Source organism: Rhamphochromis sp. 'chilingali' (assembly GCF_963969265.1).
Source record: "Rhamphochromis sp. 'chilingali' genome assembly, chromosome: 7".
Lineage (NCBI taxonomy): Eukaryota > Metazoa > Chordata > Actinopteri > Cichliformes > Cichlidae > Rhamphochromis > Rhamphochromis sp. 'chilingali'.
In genome coordinates this window covers 32,719,678-32,740,886 of record NC_137934.1, presented here as the reverse complement: position 1 = coordinate 32,740,886, position 21,209 = coordinate 32,719,678, and the positions used below count along the sequence as shown (strand labels likewise).

The 21,209-nt window shown below is 40.4% G+C and overlaps 2 protein-coding genes across 4 annotated transcripts; one reads left to right on the top strand and one right to left on the bottom strand.

Annotated features, from left to right (window-relative positions):
- LOC308399077 (fibronectin type III domain-containing protein 7-like) lies at positions 1–9,375 on the bottom strand. Of its 3 annotated transcripts, XM_080886048.1 has the most exons (14): positions 9,138–9,375; positions 8,778–8,793; positions 8,389–8,637; positions 6,694–6,954; positions 5,555–5,815; positions 4,823–5,086; positions 4,068–4,322; positions 3,726–3,983; positions 3,320–3,574; positions 2,777–3,031; positions 1,771–2,031; positions 1,536–1,565; positions 1,352–1,401; positions 1–624 (listed from the first exon to the last, which is right to left on the bottom strand). In XM_080886048.1, exons 1-13 carry the CDS (start codon positions 9,150–9,152, stop codon positions 1,370–1,372), a joined length of 2,412 nt encoding a protein of 803 aa, XP_080742174.1. In that variant the 5' UTR covers positions 9,153–9,375; the 3' UTR covers positions 1–624; positions 1,352–1,369. The 3 variants fall into 3 exon arrangements, with proteins under 3 accessions (XP_080742174.1, XP_080742173.1, XP_080742172.1); XM_080886047.1 differs by lacking the exon at positions 8,778–8,793; XM_080886046.1 differs by having other exon boundaries at positions 8,389–9,375.
- Position 9,376: 1 nt separating this feature from the next.
- stxbp3 (syntaxin binding protein 3) lies at positions 9,377–18,902 on the top strand. The gene is made up of 19 exons (XM_080886049.1): positions 9,377–9,503; positions 10,838–10,887; positions 11,090–11,171; positions 11,285–11,361; positions 11,450–11,522; positions 11,625–11,725; positions 12,606–12,751; positions 13,213–13,306; positions 13,571–13,695; positions 13,830–13,928; positions 14,015–14,072; positions 14,188–14,253; positions 14,506–14,586; positions 14,742–14,877; positions 15,240–15,346; positions 15,428–15,526; positions 17,472–17,557; positions 17,850–17,998; positions 18,274–18,902. Exons 1-19 carry the CDS (start codon positions 9,392–9,394, stop codon positions 18,375–18,377), a joined length of 1,845 nt encoding a protein of 614 aa, XP_080742175.1. The 5' UTR covers positions 9,377–9,391; the 3' UTR covers positions 18,378–18,902.
- The last annotated feature ends 2,307 nt before the right edge of the window (positions 18,903–21,209 follow it).

Below are 21,209 nucleotides of genomic sequence, written 5' to 3'. Positions count from 1 at the left end.
TTCTTTATTACCAGGAATTTCCATCACTTTGAGACAATGACACGTACTGAAAGCAGTTCATTACATTCTAACAATATAAAACAGAGAACTGTTGTTTTAAAAGGGAAAAAAATCGTGTATTTAAAGATGAATATATCAGTTCGTGTTCCTTGATTGTCAGGAGGACAATGAGCTACACATTTATTGTGCTTCAGTCATCTCTATGACAAATTTCTTGAACTGAAGAAGAAAAATCCATCATATGTAGTTTGAATTAGCTATTCAAGCATGGTAAATGTTTTACTATCAACTATCAATTGCAATTTTTAACAGTTTAAAAAAAAAATCTTTTTCCTATTAAATCCAGTAATTTGTGGTTAAAATTAATTTAGAATTTCCCCAATTTAACATAACTTTAGTTACTTTAACTTTAATGTGTGATTTTCACAGATCACAGATTTGAATCTTAAATGTTGGAGCAGACTGTGGGTTTGCTTTCCTATGCCACATAAAAATCATCAAACATTATACCAACATGTTTCATGGCTAAACATTTGTGGTTGTTTCTCTATATATTTATGAGGCTGGGATCATTCCGGTGAGGATGGGGGTGATGGATGAGGAAGAGGAGGATGAACATGTTTTCTGTCGAGGAAAAAGATCAAAACCCATGAAAACTGAATACTGACCTGCAATATTTGTGCTCATTGGTTTAATGTGCTCAAATCTGATGACAACAATGTCAAGTGTCGCTGTGTTTTTTGTAGCCAGAAGATAGACATTAATATACACAAGACGGTAGAGACAAAAGATGGTCAATTATTTTAACTGTCATTAAAAATGTTATCATAGATTCAAGACATAGACCGTTCCACAGTTTAGCACCATAAAAACAGAAAGTGAACTCTGATACTTGTATGTGGCATTTATGGTACATTTTTTTTAAAAAGGAGTGGTGCTGACAAAGTTTCAGATGGAAGACTTTTGAATCTTATCTTAATAATTTTCATCTTTTTATATTTCATACCTTTTGTGTAGTTTTTTTTCTGCATGATACATGTGTAAAATTACAGAAAAGGTTCTGGGAACTCAAACATAACATCAAAACATCAAACTTAATTCAGAGAAAATGTCCTTTTTTATTTTTTATTTTTACCCATATGTTGATCTATAACAGTTAGACTTTAGTGTAGTATAAATGTCTGTGGGTATCAGGGATCTTTATCACCAGGAAAAGCTAAAAATTCCTCCTTCAAATTTTCCAAAGCTGTCCAGTGCACCAGATTGAAGTCTTTACTGATTCGAGCCCTCGGGCTATATTTTTGACACCACTGCTATAGCTTATATGCGCTCTCTTTAGCCAGCTGCTTACCATTTGTTGCTAAACATGCTAGTCCACGCTTCTCTTCCCTCTGTAAATAACTGATGGAGAAGAGATTGAAGCATATTTAGAAAAAAAATGCATGCATTTTTTTTTTTTTTTACAATCTAATGCAATCCAAAATAACATTTTTTGAATCCAAATTCAAAAAAATCTAGAAAGATGGCAAACTTACCTGTGCCAATGTTGTCTCCTAAACAGGTGACTAAAAGAGCAGAAACAGAAAAGTCTAAATCTGAGGTACTTTTTTTTCTAATCACAGTTACTGATTCATGTTTATATAAAACTTTACCCTGACGAAACATGGAAGTAATGAGAAAAATGTGTGAAAGCGATCGCTATAATAATATAATCAATGGAAAATAAAATACACACAAAGTCTAATTTTATACAATTTCACTTTGAATTACCCGAGTACAGTCTCTCCGGGCAGAATTGGACTTTGCTGCCCTCTTGTGTGAGTGGAGCGACCACTACATGATAGACGTCCCCGCACTGGACGCTGCCGAAGTCACAGCTGTTGTCTCCAGGAGCTGCGGTGCAGTTGTAGTTGCTGTTGCTCCCCACCATCTCTGCGATGGAGCTGTGGTTGCTCCCAGTGCTGCGCCAGTAAACCCGCAGAGAGTTACTGGACGTGCTGTATAATTTGACACCAGACTGACAGCAGGGACCTGCGACAAAGACATGTTAATGAAGTGATGCATGTCTTCTGACTAGAATACTACTTTGCAATTAAAGGCTGAAGAAAAACAGATTACTATGACTGTAACAGCTTTGGTTTTGCTCTTTTATCGGTAGGCATATCTTCTGTTTGTATACACTTATCTTGATACTTTTAAAAAATTTCCACAATTCCTCGTAAGTTTTTACTTCAATACATAAAATAAAGGCCTTTAAGTCATAAATTAGTTTTTTTACGTGACTTACTACGCTCCTTTGCACCTCCATATTTTTAGTCTTATACTCTGTTTTAGTAATTTTGCATGATTCACATGATCCTCAGTTCATCCTCTCTCTAAAAGAGTTGTTTTAACTTTTCTCCTTTGATGGCAACCCTCTTTTTAAGCCAGCCGTCTTTGGATTGGCTGTCCTTGGTAAACAGAAGGTTTGATCAGCAGGTGGCTGGGGGTTGTGACCAAAGCCATTAGAGGAGTCTGATGCCTTATCCTTTGGGTCATTGCATGATATGCACGTAAATTGCCATGATTATTTAAAACTATGTACATATTTCAAACGAGTAACCAAAGTAAAACCACAATAGATGTGTGCATGTTTTAATAAACTTGTCAGAGCTCTCTGACAGATCATTTTAGCCTTTAAATTTGTCCACACCTCTTCTGTTTTATGTTTTCTTTTATCTTTCACTGACCACTCTTTGTTACTTATTGTCACGGTTTATTAGAAGACATCACTCACTTGATGAGAAACCCTGATAGGTGCAGTTGGACCTGCGTCCGTTATGGCTGATTGCCTCCATGGTGACAGTGTAGTTGGTGCTGCAGGTGATGCATCCCATGAGGCAGTGGGAGTCCTGGGTATGGCAGCGGGCATGACCGCGTGATGATGTCAGAGTGGCGATGAACAAGCGTGCCCCTTTGGCGTGAGACCACGACACGTTGGTGATTGCCTGGGTCACCTGATCCACCGTCAGATTCACTGGGCAACACGGTTCTGCGATAGAAGATGAGGTGTGGGAAATAGTTATAACATATCAATTAATGTACAGTTCAGTATATTTTTATATTGCAGCTAGGCAAAAGTGTCTAAATATAATTCTTGTAAACTAGAAAAATTGATGTAAAGATGGGCAAAGTGTTTAATTGAACATAAACTCTTTTAGGTCCCGTATAATTACCTGGAATAAAGTCACATATGAAGTTATGCAAAGTTGTAAAGTTAAGCAAGAAAGGTCAGGAAGCAGCACTGACCGTTCGTGAGCGACAGCATTCGACTGCTCACCTGTTTCTAGAAACTCAGAGTAGCTGGGTAAACTCGGACCAGCTGTGCTGGTTGCTTCGACGCTTACTTCATAGGTGGAGCCACAGGAAAGGTCAGTGATGTCACAGCTGCTTTTATTGGTGCTACAGATGTGTTTGTCATCATCTCCATTTGCGCTTACAGTGTAATTAGCAGCCCTGTTATTTGCTGTCCAGCTGACTGTGACGCAGGAGGAGTTCTTTGGATTGAGCATCACATTGTTTGGCATGCAGGGAGCTTCGAGAATGGAGAGAAGGCTGAGTTAATGGTGTCCACGTTGTTTAAGGACCCCTCAAAATTATGAGGAGACATCTTTTTTTTAGATATTGTGGACTTTTTCTCCTTGGATATGTTTTTATACCCTTATTTATATACACAAGTTTTCTACCTGTGTCTTTGGTGTGAGCTTTACAAGCAAGGTTGCAACCGCTCATATCATTGCAGGGAATCACCACCACACTGTAGGCAGTGTCACAGCTGAGGCCAGAGAGGACGCACACCGGTGCGGTGTCATTACAGAGGATGACCTCTGAACTGTGTGCAGCCCGGGTCTCGTACAGCACTGCCCCCCGTGAGGGCATCCATCTGATGTCCAGAGTGTCAGTGCTCACCGCTGACACTGACACATCCTCTGGGCAACACACCACTAAAAGAAGTTTATGAATGATCAGAGAGTGAAGAAAATGCATCTCATCGTGACTAAAAAGTATAATTTTCTGCTGCTACTTACAAGTGGTGTAGTTGAGAACTTGTCCTTGAGGACTGCTGCCAGCGTGGTTGAAGGCCAGCACAGACAGGAGGTATGTTTGCCCACACGGGCAGTGAAAGGTACAGTTGTTGCTGGTGGTGTTGCAGGTTTCCACACTGCTGCCAGCTGTCTCGATAAGGGCCATGTAGCTGTCAGCATGAGCCACGGTTTTCCACGTTAGAGTGCAGTTGCCTTCTGAAGACTCCACTAGTGCCAAAGACTCAGGTGGGCAGGGGACTGCAGCACAAGACGGCAGGGAATTTAGTCACAGTCACACACTCATAGAGTCAGGTAGGGGTTCAGTGTAGAACACAAAAAACTCGTGTGTCATATTTTATAGCATGTTTTGCATTGTAGTTATTAAAAGTTTGAAGATTTTTAATGAATAAATTGTTTTCTTTAAGATATATAAACAGTGTGATATAAAAAAAATGTTGACATTGTTTTATCTGCTTATGAGTTTTAAAATGTTGTGGTTTTAAAGGGTCAGAGTTCAGTATTGCTACCATTGGTCCATAGTTACCCTTAGTGGTCATTAATTTTACAGGATACATTCAACTTTTGTAATGTGGAATTAAATTTGGGTGTTTTTCATGTCATATGGAATATAAATCTTAATTTAAATCAATGCATTAGAAACAATACAAGTTTCTGCATTCGGCTTCATACCCGGAAGGTAATTCCAGTATTTTTAAAAAACATTATGTGGATGACACATTCATATCTCTTCTACTCACAGGTGATGAAGACTGCAGGGCTAGATGGATAGCTGGGCCCAGCCTCATTTGAGGCAGTGACTTGGATGGTGTGTACCTCTCCACACCCCACTACTGAGAGGGTGCAGGAGCTGGATGTGGTCTTACACATTAAGTTTAGGTCACTCATCACATTGTACTCAATGGGTCCATAGACCTCCTGGTCTGGCTCCCAAGACACCAACAGTCCAGCCACACTGCCATTCATCACCACAGACACATTGACAGACGCTGGGGTCCGAGGTCCTGTTAGATGACAAAAAATAAAAACAAAACCAGCGAAGGACTAAACTGGAGTAGACACGGGAACCAGTGTGATATAACTGCATTTGGTTATTTTTGAATGCATACTTTTATTTGTTGTAATTAAGTGGAAAATTTTGCTTTTTTACTTCATTATATTTTTCAAATGTCTACTAAAACAGGAAGTTTTCAAGGTTCTAAGTTTAGAAAGCAAGTATTTCATACTTGTTGTGCTCCTATATTTTAAGCAGCATGTTCATTAACCCTTATGGATAATTTGCCACAGTAAGACTCCTCAGAATTATAATACTGTGTGTGTTTTGGTGGCTTTACTGCTTTGCAGCATTGACCCTAGATCATGGTTAAGCATTCTTCATGCTGTCCAGGGCTCTTACTGAATAACACTCTGTATGCTAGAGTAAACACAAAGTGTACAGTCACAAACAGACAACTGTCTCAGTGCCTGCTTACGTGTAGCCTGTTTAATGTTCGAGCTGTCTCCCTTTCGACCTTCAAGATCCCAAGCAAAACAAGTTATGACGTAGAGTGAGCCAGCATCCAAGCCGGAGAAGGTCAAACTGGTGTTGGAGGTGTTGTACACGCCCATGCTTATGTTTGAATCAAGCTTGCATATGGACACGGTGTATTGGACGACATGAGCAACTGGATCCCAGGATAGAACGATGCTGCTGTTGCTCGTAGAGGAGGACGCAAGCTGAGGAGGAGCCAAAACTGTGAAAGACAAGATTAGACTGTTTTATATGTAGTAACTGGTGTGGGGGATGAATACTGTAGCACATTACTGAAAGTCCAAAAGTTTAATCCAAGACTATGTGAAGGAAGTCAGTGTAACGTCAACTTAATAGTGGGTGCAACATTTAGAGCTCTTGCCAGTTGTTACATATTCAGACTGTGCGCTTATGTTATTTTCTTTGATCATTTTAGGTGAAGCAGAGCTTCAGAGTTTGATTGTGTTCACGTTCAAGAATCAGTTTGAAAGTTGCTTAGTATTAAAGCGTGAAAGGTTCAAGTAATTGTATGTTATCGATGAAAACTGTACTAATACTAATATATTAAGCAAGTAATCAGTATTATTAATAGATAAACTCTGTATTACTTTGGTAATAGTCACATAACTTTGTCTTCATTTCTGTTTCAAGTTAATCAAGTTTGCATAAATGAAAAAGTTTAGAGGACATTTCTCTGAATTATTAAAAAATGATTGTCACAAAGTGACTGGATTAGTTGAACAGGTGCAATCTTAAGAAATTTTTAAACAAGACCTGTTGACTGGTGCAAGATCAGTAAACTCATTGCACCGCTGAGAGGCTACAGCTGCAAGTTCATGTTTCATGTTCGTGAGAACATAGAGCTGGTAACCCTTTACTCAGGAAGAGTTCAGCTCTTTATGTTTGACATAGAGGGGTCAGGTATGGTTACCACCGATGCCAGAGAGGCCCGTAGGGTTGAAGATGAGTGTGTATACTGTACCTTTCACTTGTACAATTGAATATAGTGGTTGTGCTGTTTAGACAATAAAACAGATCAAGTGACCTCTGCAGGGCATGGGGTGTGAGACCCATTTCACACGAGTAATTTGAAAATCCCACCTGTCTTTCCAGTTACAGGAATTGAGGGCTGGCTGCGGCCTGCGGTGTTCACAGCCATGATGCTGAGCGAGTACTCAGTGTACGGCACAAGAGACTCAATCTCAGCTGGAGAGGAGGATGCTGCAACCTCTCTGAAGAAGCCATTGCTGTTCTCGACACGTATGATGTAATGAGACACCCCGTTTCTCAAGTTAAACTCCACTGTCAAGGTTGTGCTATCCAGTGACTTCACTGTCAGAATGGGCTCCATCATATCAGGGGCTGAAAGAGGCACAAACAATTCACAACAGGGATGGTATCAAGTCCACTCTTAAGTTAATTTTTACTGTATGTGTCTGCGTGCTGAACTTTAGATTTAAGTGGTTTAATTAAGAATCAGAATCAGAAAGGGTTTTATTGCCAAATATTGAGCAGGTTTACAACATTAGGAAATTGCTGTGGTGCTTCAGTGTAAACATACTGTCATAAATTACGCTTAAATAGACATGAAAAAAATAAAAATAAGAATAAGAATTAAAAGTGCTACGTAGAAAGATATATACATGAGTGCAGGTGGTGATCAGTGCCAAAGTGGTTTTTTAATTAAAAAAGCAACCAAAACTACCCCATACTTTATCGTCTGTGAATCTCCCCTGGTACATTTACTGAACATAACTATAAATCACATGTTTATTACTAGTGATGTCTCAAGTGATACTAGTGATGCTAGCCTGAAAAATGGCAGTAATACTAGCAGTAAAACTGCCAACAGATCTAGATAGCTATATTTGCATTGCAAAATTACTTATTTTTATGGTTCCGGCATAGCTTTTTGCCGTACATAATTTTATTTAGATCAGTGATCAGTGTGCCTAAACATGGCAGCTTTACAAACATTCTAACACAGAGGTGGGCAATCTCAGTCCACGAGGGCCGGTGTGCCTGCAGGTTTTAGATGTGTCCTCGAACCAACACAGCTGATTTAAATGGCTAAATTAGCTCCTCAACATGTCCTGAAGTTCTCCAGAGGCCTGGTAACGAACTAATCATGTGATTCGGGTGTGTTGACCCAAGGTGAGATCTAAAACCTGCAGGGACACCGGCCCTCGTGGACTGAGATTGCCCACCCCTGTTCTAACCCATTGAGCTTCACAGGCTATTCTTTGAAATTTACTACTCAAATAACATTAATTGGGAAACTGTAAGTTCAAAATTAACAACATTGAACTCTATGGAGAACGGACACTTAAAGACACTGTGTAATAAAAGTCTAATAATAGGTATTACCAGTCGAGCAGGAAGTTTGAAAAACTTAAGAAACACTGGAAAGTTTACTTCCTAAATGACATCCTTTTCATAATGAATCAGTTCTATTTTTTCCATTCAAATTACAAGCTACAATCTTAACACTCTTATGCGATGCAACAGAAATGAAGCTTGCTACAAATACTGTAGGATTTCATTGTGGTATACATTGGGTTCATCAGCTGCTGTAGCGTGTTCTCCAAACTTTAAAAAGGTACTGGTTGCATTTCTATGCAACAGCTACACAGCCTGGACCCTCTAGAAATGAACAACTTATTAGGACAAAGTCATGTTCAATAAAATTAATTTAAAAACGTTTTGTTTTAGAAATAAATAGTGAAGGACAACACAAGACTGTATACTTCATATCTTAAACAGCATGAGCATGGACTGAAGTGCATGAAGTCTCACCTGTTGATGATTCAACTGATGCAGTGCTGAGTTTTTGGGAACCACTCATTGCTTCAACTACGAAGTTATACATGACGTTTGGAGGCAGCGAGGTAACAGAGCCCATCACTGTGTTTGGACCAAATGATGCAAAAGCGACAAGTTCGCTCTGTGATTTTACAGTGATCTGGTATGAAGTGGCTCCAGAGTACCTGGTCCATCTGAGAGTCACAGTCTTTGATGTTGCAGAGAACACAGACACTTTAAAATCTAATGAAGGTAGAGCAAAAATCATTATAAGACACATCTGGCACCCTGAGAAAAAGATTCTTTCAGACAAGTCAAGTTTTTTTTCTTGTTCTGTGATAAACCGCCAACAGTTGAATATAGTAAAAGACAACATACAGTACCTGATTGGGCTGCAGCCTGCAAATTAAGATAAAATATATGTATTAAGTGTTCTGATCAATTTCCTATAACAGTTATCTCCTCACTATTTATTACAATACCTGTGAGCACATGCCCAGTAATACAAAAATCTCCAGCCACTTCATAGCACCAGTTTTTCTGGTTTGTGTCTTCTCTCCTTCTCTTGATAGCTTCTCTTTGATTCTTAAAAACACTTCTCTCTAGTGGTTTGATCTTTTCTTAAACATCTATCAGCTGAAATACCTGCAGCAAGCCCCTCCCACTGGGGGGGTTAAATGTCTTTTTATAATGAAGCAGGGAGATGGGGCCGGTGTAGGTTGAATGCCATGGAAAAAACCTACCTTTGAAAGCATCATGTTCTGCACTCAAGGATATATCCACTAAATGTGACATGGACATAATTACTGTCTGGAGGCCTCAGAGCCACCTCTTTGACAGTAACATAGATAGATAGATAGATAGATAGATAGATAGATAGATAGATAGATAGATAGATAGATAGATAGATAGATAGATAGATAGATAGATAGATAGATGTCTTGTGCGCTTCATCACTAAAAAACTACAGCTCACTGTCGCACACTTGGTGACGCGAATGACGTCAGAGTTTGTCTTCGTGAATTTCTCGAAGGGAAGCGGCGCAGTGGGGGAAAAAAACAAGATGGCAACGGGCTCAGATCACGGGCTGAAAAGAATAGTTTGGAAAAGTAAGTTTACTCCAACAGGAGAGTATTTCCTGCTCTTGAAAAATAGCACAACGGCGTTTGTTTAGCACGTGAACTGTGAGCTGTTTTAGCTAACCTCTTCCTGCGCATCTTTAGCTTTTGGAATAACGGCGAACATTTTCATTCAGCTGTTCCCTTTGAGCGGAAAATTACAAATTTACGAAACGCAGTAGAACCGATAGAGGAAAAAGCCGCAGACGCAACTTGACCTAACACTTGGCCCGGTCAGAACATAACGACTTTTTTAGGCTACTTGTTTGTAGCAGTAGCCATGGGTGAGGTCACTGTACGTCTGCAACCGCACCTCCTTTATGCAGCGGGATTGCTACAAGTCTGGCGTATTATTTGTATCCTTATCCTGATGTCTTGCCTTCCTCTTGTTGGCTGTGGTTAGGTTATGTCACCAAGAAGGCTGGTTTGTGTTGCCGTTAAAATGAGGGTCAAACAAGCAGCTAAGACTAATGCAGCCCAGTAGAACAGCGGTAATGAAGTTTTGTTGCTGCTGACATGTGTTAGAACTCTGTCAGACTGGTGACCTGTACCCCACCTTTCGCCCTGTGACAGCTGGGATAGATGTATGGATGATTCAAGTTTACGCACTACAGGCTACAAAATGACCATAAGGTCGCTGAACAGTTGTCCCTAAATTAATGAGAGTGCTATCACTCAGGTTTGCACAATAGCAGGCTAATAATCAAGTAACAGAGTTAGACAGAAATAGCCTTTGTTCTTAATACTCCACTCATGAAAGCTGACATAACCTTGGCAGTACGTAAATACTTTAGTTGGTTCAAAGGTCATTCCTTCTTAATTAATCAATTTTTTTAAACTGCCGAAACCCCCCCCCCCCCCCAACTAAGTTTAAGTTTACTACTTAAGATAAAATATGTAAAACTCCAGGACCTCACTGTTATCTCACAAAAAAAAAAAAAAAGTGACGGGATCTGAGTTTTTCTGGCACTTTTTTTTTTTGAGGAGCTGTTTTAAAATTCCATTATCTAGAAAACTACTAGTACCACACCCTTTCACGCTCACGTGGTATGACCCAAACACATATGAAAAATCAATTGTACCAAGACTCTGAAATATTACGAAACACAACTGCATAACTTTTATACATTAGGCTATAAACGTTCTAATATGTTTTAATTTTATGCATAAGTAGCGAGATAATGGATATTTGCAGTTCTGATTACATCACTTTCTGTTTTGCACACTTGAACTAAGAGGTAGCTTAAACAGTGACATCATGAACGATAATTTGTTTTCAGATTATTGTTGTGTTTACATGTTGTCATGTTATGTGCTCCTTACAGGAATACAGGACACAATTATTACAGACTGCAGAAACTCTGAAGTATGGAAGGTAAGAAACCCACCATGTGCTCAGTACAGAGTCCCAGGATTGTACTTGGATAAATGGACAAGCTCCGAGTTACAGATTCAGCTTTGATATGATTGATTCTCACTCATACGCTTTGTCTCGATATGTGGTGCTGCATAGCATGGGAGTATATTACTGTTTAACGCATAATTAAAGGAGCATTTTCACGTTGTCTTCTTCACAGATATTGATTCTGGATCCTTTCACCACCAAGCTCCTCTCGTCATGCTGCAAAATGTCCGACCTGATGTCAGAGAAGATAACAAGTAGGTGGAATGATGTCCTTTTATTTATTTTTACATCACAAAGCTATTTGATCAAAGATAATTTGTGCGTGTATGTCTTTAGCTACTTTTGACTACTAGTATTCTGTTTCTAGTTGTGGAGGACCTGTTCAAAAGCAGAGAGCCTGTTCTCGAAATGAAGTCCATTTACTTTATGACACCTACTGCTAAGGTTTGCTGTTAAAACTTTTTCATTTTCATTTCTTTAACATATCACTGCCAAACTCTGTGAGTTCTTAAATCTATTTTTTTTTTCATAGTGTGTGGATGCCTTTATAAAGGATTTCAAGCCCAAACCCAAATACAAAGCTGCGTACGTCTATTTCACTGACTGTAGGTAACTCCTGTGTTGGTGCTTAAATCTGCTTCATCAGCCAAATAGCAGATATACCTTTTACGATCAAAGTGGGCACTGAAAGCTTTTTTGATCTGCAGACTGCCCTGATGACCTGTTCAACAAAATGAGGCAAGCCTGTGGAAAACACATAAGGGTCTGCAAGGAAATAAACATCTCTTTCATGCCTCAGGAAGCACAAGTAAGTGTTTAAAATTTAGCCAAGTGTTCTTTTTTTTTAGTTTATTTTGTAATAGTCCATTTCCTCTTTTTGTCAAAATTCCCCTCAGTTGACAGGCACGCACGCAGGCTGTGCACTTGCCTGTTGTTGAAGGAAGGGAATTTGCCTTGTGTAGGGTGTTTCTTGAAGTCCTAAAGAGAGTAAATCCTGTAGCTTCACATTTTTCCTTGCTATAGCATTTCAGCGGCTTCGTTGTCAACCTTTCCCGTTTATAATTCACTGTGTGTTCTCAATGGGTTTTGGCTGCAGGTGGGATAGTTGCAGAAACAGAAAACTACTGTTGTATACGCGTTACTGGCATTGTCTTGCTGCAGTGAGCGAAAGAAAACACTGGTGAATTCAGCTTTTGCAGATATGAGTTGTTACTTTCACCAGGTGTTGTAGGTTCACAAAGGCTTAAAACGGGGTTTGTTTGTTTATTAGCCGCTTGCTTCCTGTTTGGCAGGCAACATGCTGCCATCGTATCATGTGTAATTCATCGTATGTTGATGTGAATTAGATGTTGTCATTGAAGTAAAAGGTGGTATATGTGCATATATTCTGAAAATGGGTCACTTTAGCCTGTTACTAGGCAGATGTTAGGAAACACAATGGTGTCATAATTTCTGATATAGATGAGAACCTTTACGATATATCTGTGTACCAGGTTTGATTGCTCATCTGCTGATTATCTAGGAGATGTGATCAGACAAAGAAACACACAAGCAGGTGCTTAATGTATTATAGCCTCGAGTTCGGGAAACAATGAGAAATTAAAAATGATCCTTGTGCTCAATTTGTATCTTCTGGAACTTTAATGATGACGGCTGTGGTTTACACTGTGGTGTTAAATACTTTGAAGGTTTTCACCTGCGATAATCCCGGGGCTTTCCGAAGCATCTACAGCCCCAAGAGTCAGGACAAAACGAAGACACTGGAGACACTGGCAGGCCAGCTCGTTACGCTCTGTGCCACATTAGACGAGTACCCAGGGATCCGATACAAGAAGTAAGTCAGACAACATGTAGTGTCTTAGGTAACAATACACCCGAGCCCCCAAGCAGAGTGAAACTTTTTAGGAGAAAAAGTCAGAATAGGTTCCGTATTAATGGCAGGAATAATGCTGGGCTTGAAAACAAAGCGTTGGTATCACTTGTTTCTTTGAACAGACTGGTTTTAGAATGTGTTTGTTCCGAGTGAATATAGTAGACATATATCTTATAACGTTCACTGTTCAAAGAAATAGCTATGTGTAGAAAGAATCACATGGTAGTTGAGCAAGTAAGGTTACTCGCTCACAGCAGCGCTGATCCTATTCAGCCTGATGAAAGTAAGAGTGTAAAGATATGTAAAGAGCAGAGTGCAGCTGTTATTTACAGAAAATACAGTTTTGTGTTTTATAACTACTGGATTAACCTTGACCTCAATGTTCACTTGACTGACGGAAACAACATTTATATCATAACTAGAGACGGCAACATGGAGAATGCCAAACTCCTTGCAGAGCTGGTGGACCGGAAGCTGGACACACACTACCAGCTGGATGACAGTGGCAAGAAAAAGGTGAGAGGCCTGCCGAACAAAGGATGGTTTCAGGATAAACAAGGTCGTAGCCCTGGGAGTAAATGGGAATTTTAAAATACTGTATTGTTTATCACATGAAAGAATAAAATAATCCCTCCTTTGCCTCAAGCACATTAAACAGTTCCCTTTACTATAAATTTGAAAAGGCAAAAGTTTGGACAGCTTGCTCCGTGGAAGTGAATTATCCCCGTTTTTATATATAATTTAATAATATATAACTTTTTTTTCCCCCTACATCACCAGGAGAAGACCCAAGCCCAGTTGCTGATAGTCGACAGAGGCTTTGATCCTGTGACCCCCATCCTGCACGAGCTGACCTACCAGGCCATGGCCTACGATCTCATTGATATAGAAAACGATACCTATAAGTAATGCAGTCTACTTCCTGTATTTTATATAGAGAGATAGATATAGAGATATATGTGTACAATCTGCTTACTGCTTCATACTCTTGTGCTCATGAGAAACTAGATACTGCTATTCTGGGTCATTTTGTGTCCAGGTACAAGGCTAGAGACGGCTTAGAGAAGCAGGCCCTGCTGAATGAGGATGACATGCTCTGGGTGAAGCTGAGGCACCAGCACATCGCAGAGGTTTCAGCGTAAGTGTGCGAAACCAGAAGTATGGCAATATCTTCTTCTTGTTGTCAGAACACTCATCTTAACATTTTTGTTTTCCCTACAACAGGCAAATTCCCAAGATGGTGAAGGAGATATCTGCTAGCAAGAAACAGCCAGATGGGAAGGTACAGTGCAGTGGTTTCTGCTTGTGTGATCGTTTCATTTTGAAAAGCATATCTTGAGCAAACATTTAATGTGTTCATATATATTAATATATATGTATGTTTTTTGTTTCCCCAGATCACAATTAGCAATTTGGCTCAAATGATGAAGAAGATGCCTGCGTTCCGTAAACAGATGACAGAGGTATGCAGTAAAACTTATGTAGGGATAACTGAACTTACTTCGAAGTTATGTGTTCATCTGAAATGTGAGATTAAAGCAGAATTTTCTCCAGGATCTTGTTGTTGGTTTTAAGACAGATACAACTCTTACAACAATTATTATTATTGTAAGGGCTACGCAATCCTTATATTGTGGTCGGGTGTGGCGCCTCTGCAGCCTGTTATTACATAGGGTTGACCTGATGTTTTTAACAGTTTTCTGCCTGGATTCTAGAAAACGATTCATCTGCAGCTGGCTGAGGACTGCATGAAACATTTCGCAAACAATGTGGAGAAACTCTGCAAAGCTGAACAGGTCTGTTTATGCTCTGTTATCAAGATCTAGCAGTCACACTCTTCCTGACCTGCAGAGTACCGTTACTGTATGCGGCCAAGTGTGACCTTCTAATCAAAGCTTTAGGGAAGTGTGTCATGTGTACTATGTGTAATATGCTGTATGTTTCTGTGCAGGACCTCGCAGTAGGCGCCGATGTGGATGGGTTAAAGGTGAAAGATCCCATGAGGACTCTGCTGCCTGTGCTGCTGAACCCATACAGTAAACATGACAAGATCAGAGCTGTGCTGCTCTACATCTTCAGCCTGAACGGTACATCAGCCTTCTCGTGAATAAAGTAGTGCTGTCAGCATTAATCTCATTAAAATGACGTTAACGCCATAACTGCATTAACACAGCAAATCTCCATTAGCGAGCTAACGCAGATCTCCCCACACGAGGCCTGCACAGCGGTAGCGCGGTTAGCTCGTTAACGCATTAGCACCGTGCAGCCCCTCACACGGGGCGATCCGCGTTAACTCGCTAACCGAGATTTGCAGCGTTAATGCGGTTATGGCGTTAACGTCATTTTAACGAGATTAACGCTGACAGCAACTTTTTTTGACTAAAAATTAGAGGTGCTAATTTGTCCATCTGTCTTTTTTGCTTTTTGGTTGTTTGGTGTTTGTAAACAGGGACAACCGAGGAAAACTTAAACAAACTTATTGAGCATGTAAAGATCGAGGGAGAACCGGAGTATATCCAGAACTGGAAAGAGCTGGGCGTGCCCATCATCATAACGGTAGGTTGAGAAAAGGAAAACGTTTCAGTGTTTTGATTTATCCATTTTTTAAAGTTTTCATTGATGTACTTTTATTTCCAGCCCAGTTTCTTCTCTCGTAAACCCAACCGACGAGAGCGTTCCCAAGAGGAGAGATACAGCCTTTCCAGATGGATCCCCACCATAAAAGATGTGATGGAGGTCAGTGACATCATCATGTGGTATCCTAGCTTGTCTTTGCACCCATTGTCTCTGCATTAGTAAGCATCCATAAACTGTACCTTTGCAATTCACCGATTCTGCTAGCTGCTAATGATTGCTAAGTGATGGATTTTATTAATCTATCTAAAACTAAATTCAATGAAACTAAAGTAGAAACTTGCGGGCTTTGTTGTAGCTCACTTGAGTCCATATTATGCTTTAGACAGTGAAAGTAAAACTGCTCTACAGACACCAACACACAGACGGGGTGTAGAGGTTTCAGTTCAGTTGGTGGAATGAACTTTTTCGACACCTGTCAATCAAAGCTTTGAGCCTCTGCAAGTACAAATGTTTGAGTTATAAATAAAAAGTTACCCTGGCGCACAGTTGTTATAAAGGATGAATTTATCCATTGCCAAAAGCAGTTTTTATTTCAGGCTGTAAACATTTGTTCATTTCATTGCTGATTTGGGGCATTTGAACATGTGTGAGCTGACTCTGTTGTGTACCCAGCCTTGAGCGGTCATTAGATTAGTTGATGCCAAACTGAACATGTAACTGTATCTGTTTCATTGTGCTACCCCAGTCCTCATCTAAGGGGCATTCATGAGCACAACTATGGAAGCAGAACAAAAGGAGGTTATCAGATTCGGGTCATCTGATAAGCTGTGTCACACAAGTTTGTGTTGTTCTGTACCGTTTTCTGCATCCTAGCAAGTGTAAACCACAACAAGGCACTAGTTGTTGCCTTGTTGTTTTTCTTCAGAGGATGGTCCTTCTGTTTCTGTCTCAGTCCCTCAGAACTAGTGTTTTTATTGTCTTATAAGTATGTTGGGTGAAAATCTTTGTCCTTTGTTTGTGTGAAATTCGCTGTGCTGCCAGTTTTTGGTTTTCTTTTCTAAATGTACCTTTTCACTGTGCTTTGTTTTCACTTTGGTAAGTCATGTGACCTGTCAACCACAAATCATGAAAAGAAAATATATACTTGCTCTTAAAACTCAGCTGCCGAAGCCGTTTCTCTGAAATGGGTGTGGAACTGAGAGGTGGAAATACCCCCATTAGCAGTTTTCCCCCAAACTCTTCTCTTCACTCAGTCTCAGTTCTGTAAATCCATGTTGTTAATCAGATGGAGTGTATCCAATGAAGAGGAGGCTCTTAATAGCAAACAAAACTGAGAGGAGCCTTTTAGTAATCATCTTACAGGTTACTGTGAAAATAAGTTTATATTAGATTAGAATCTAACTCCATGTTATAGGATCTGTAACATGAGCTCGTTTCTTCTCATCTTCACTTGCATTTCCTGTTATTACATGGAAAAAAAAAAAGAAGAAAAACATCAGTGGTCTTCACCTGAGCACCTGGTTTCCTGTCAAATGCGGTTAAAATGTTTCCTCTTGCAGCAGAAGACAAATTGATTTGATGTGTAGGAGCTGATAACTTAAAGCTCGTCTGCTAGTCTCAAGTATTTCTAAGCATAAAGGTACATGATGCAAAAAAACAGTGAGACTTTGAGTTTGAGGAAAGCAAATTGTTTGTCAAGCAGTAGCCTGTGTTTTGACATCTACTAATGCATGATGTAGTTACGTTATTATCACACCTTCCCTTGGCACCAAAATTACTCATCATGTGTTCTTCTGTTAATTAGCTCTGTTAATGGCACGACTTCTGCTTTTAAGTTGTGACGTCACCCACAAAATAAATCGTTTTACAGAGTGACTGAAACTTGTGTTCCAAATATAAAGAAAACTGAAGTATGCGCATGATGGTCAAAGAGATACACGTTGCGTAACATTTAGAAGATGACCACTGGACCATGTGCATATAAATTTAATGTAGGTAGGACCCCTCAGCGAGTGAAGGTTACTGCACTTTAAAATTGTTACTGGCTTGCAAAACAGATTTGCTCCCCATGTCACATGATCTCTAAAACATGCGTTACTTCCAGGATGTCGTGGAGAACAAACTGGACACCAAAGAGTGGCCGCACCAGTCCGAGTGTCCTGCTGCCTGGAATGGCTCCGGGGCTGTGAGGTGGGTTTTTGTGAGTGACCAGGCTGGAACTGGGCTGCTGTTTTGGTTTCTTTCTAACTGAAGAATATACAGTTTAACAACCCTACAGTTTTGTGTTGTTGTGTCACTTAGTTATGCTTATACAGTCAGTCTGTGTGATTTATCTCTCCACATCCACTTTCTGTTTCTTAGAGGGTTGATTGAGGTGAATGAGGTCGATTTTCCAGTTTCAACAGTAAGAAGCAGCGTCTGCTTTTTCTTCTTTAAGGCTCTGTCAGTTAATATTTCCGATGCCCCTCCTTCTTCTCCACAGCGCACGGCAGAAGCACAGAGCCAGCACTCAGGATGACCGCCGGACTGGCTCACGTCTCATCATCTTTGTTATAGGAGGGATCAGCTTCTCTGAGATGCGCTGCGCCTACGAGGTCACCAGGGCAATGAAAACCTGCGAGGTCATCATTGGTAAGACTCAGTGCAAGGAAACAGCTGGACAATGCTTCGTACCAAACAGGCGCGCAGAAAGTCAGAATGCTGGGAAATATTAGCTTGCAGCACATGAACTAAGGAGAGCTATGATTGTGACGATTATCGGGAAGGTTCCACTGAGTTTTAAGATTACACTTATTATACGTTATTTCCTGCTGTTTTACACCCCCTACTGGAGCAGAGCGGAATTATGACAGGACTTTTCTTTTGTTTGTTTTTTAATGCAATTTATTTATCTTTATCCTATACAGGGTCTTCCCACATTTTGACCCCCACCGTTCTCCTGGATGACATCAAGGCCCTGAGCAAAGGACCCATGGAAAGCTTCACACTAGAGGTCGAGACCAAAGCTTGAGAAGTTCGGCCCCCACCCCGCTTGTTTCTCTACATCCCTTATCACTCAGCACAGCACACTTATCTTAACTTCCTCAGTGGAATTGTGAAGGGAATTTCCTTACAGTCATTTAAATAGCTTTTCAATCCAAGCCCATGTTTATAGTGCAAGGTATGAGACGCAGATTTTCCACATGAAGACCTAAGAACATGGTGCGATTATGACATTGTGATTTGAACATTTGGATAGTATTTAAATACTAACTGATCTCATCCTACTCTAACCCGTCTGTTTGTTTGTCTTAAAAATTATGATAATGTTACAAGTTGAAAGGCTTCTAAGAGAAACCTTGAGAAACAGAAAAGTGGTGCAAAGTCGCACATCACTGATGTATATATGTATGTAAGCACTGAGTCCCTGCTATGCCATTTTGATTTTTTCACCTCTGTTCATAAACACTTTAATGACTTTTGAAGACTATTTTTAACATTGAGTATTTCGTTTTCCTTGAACAGCTGACTAATAAATGGATGAAGTGGTTCAAGTCTTAAGAGTTCATTTTGCCTCATTTGTAGACTGCGCATGGAGCTAAAACATCAGAATAGCCAGTAAATGTCCACAAGAGAAAACCAACACAAATTTCCTAAATTCCTGGCTAAGCCGGGTAAACAGCATTAACAGGTCTTTGCATCAGGGTGACATGTAAACACTCACAGCAAAGTCCTGCTTCACTGATCCTACATACGCAACCACTCACACGTATGGAACTGTATGGTGGATGAAAATCTGACAGTGCTTTTCTGAATTCGTAACTCCATCGGTTTTGACAAGATCTCAAACGGCACTGGCTTAAATGCAAACCCAAACCATCACAGAGCCTCCACCCTGTTTTACAGATGGCTGTAGACACTCACTGCTGTACCTCTCTCCTGACCTCCTCTGTACATACCAATTCAAACCAAAAATATCATTTTTAGAGTCATTACTCAGACCTGTTGCCACTGATTTTCAGTATAGTTCTTGTGTAATTTGGCAAGCCCCAGACATTTCTCCCTGCTTCCCTTCCTTGACTTCCTTGACAGTCACTGAGACCATTTTTGCTGAGGATGGATCAACATCTACAGGGCCGGAAATGAGGAGTGGTGCAAGACGTTAGCACAGTGCTATATGTTACTGCTAAGGACTCCTGCTAACACTTGCTCTCATTGTTGAAAATGGCTTTAAATTATAAGTGTGTTTGTGTGTGTCCCTCCCAAAAGTAAAAGCCTCCCAGAGGAAGCAGGAGACCACAGGTACGCATACACTCACATTCATCTACAGTAAGGTGCTGCTCTTGTTCCTATTTTTCTGCTCTCTGTTACCTAATCTAAACACAGCTTTCAGGAACTTCTCTTTCTTTATGTGTAAACCTGTTCTCAGGAAACCAGTGTTAAAGTTCTGCTTTCACTGCGGTCGGTCCGTGTCCATGAATCTGACCCTGGGCAGGCGCTGCAACAAGGTCTTCTACTGCTCCAGGACCTGCAAGCTCAACTCCTGGGAAGAAAGACACAAGAAAGAGTGCATCCGGGTGTCAGGTGGGAGTCAGAGCCTCTCCACCCAACAGTTAGAGCCAAACTTCAGCAACCTTAAAATATTTGATGACAGTTTGTCACAAGTGCTTTGAATATATGAATCACTTATCTGAATAATAAAATGATATTTAGAGAACAATTGATGATGCAGAGAATTTGTGAAATGCTAATTTAGTTTTGGAAGAATAGAGCATGTAAATACTGTATTTCTTTCTTTCCAGCATCTGTTAACAGTGCCCAGAAAAATGATGTATCAAAGAAGTCCCAGGGCTTTGTCTGCCATCTTGAAATCCAAAAAAGCCCCCAGAGTGTCCAGTTCGAATCCCAGAGAGAACTAAAGCTGTTGAGCAAGGCAGAGAAAAAGTTCTAGAGCCAAAGCCAAGTCAATGTGATGGAAAATTAGAGCCACAACTGATGGATATTAAAATGTCTGTTTCATTATGTCTAATATTGACTTAGCTAATTTAACAAAGCACTCTTAGATCACTTTGTGAGGAACTTAAAGGAGAAACGTTCACAGAGGAGCAGGGAGTATTCTTCTGTAATGTGTTTCAGTAAATTAAAGGAGAGAGGAGTTTAATAGTGTACTGTATTGTTGGGTTCTTAGAGACATGGATTGCAAATAAAAGTGCAAAATGGACTATTAAGGAGTATTAGTACTAAAAAACAAACAAACATGCTGATTGGCCTGTTAGACTGGTTTGCATTAGCAGCAGGGTTACAGTAGGCTGAGGTTGCTGCCTGTACTTTGCTTCTTACATCATACGCTGATGAGTCAGAGGGACGGACAAACAAGGACCAGGAACAGCTGGTGTGACCCAGAGTCAAGCAAGAAGCCACAGAAGGAAGGCTTCTCACAAAATCAGACCGAGGAGGAAGTGGAGGGATGACTGTGTGGTATATTGTAATAAGCAGCAGCTATTACTACCTCCCACCAGTAGGTGGTACTGTGTTATTGTATGTGTTCTGAGCTTATGGAGTAAAAGTCTGGACCTCCACCATAGCCTCGTCTCAGTCCTCTGTGCTTGGTCTAAAGTTATTGTTGACCACAACCCACGCTACACGGGCAGTTGGAGCAACACTGCATAAAGCCACAACATGGTGTCAGAAGTCGGCAAGACCGTGTGAACAGGGACCGCGACGTGAGTAAGCTAGCCGTAGATTAGCTAACAGTAGCCATTGCTAACGGCATGGAGCAATTCAAGCCACCATCACCGCTACTGCTCACAGGCAATTTATCTGAGACCTGGCGCAGATGGGAACAAAGATTCGGACTGTATAT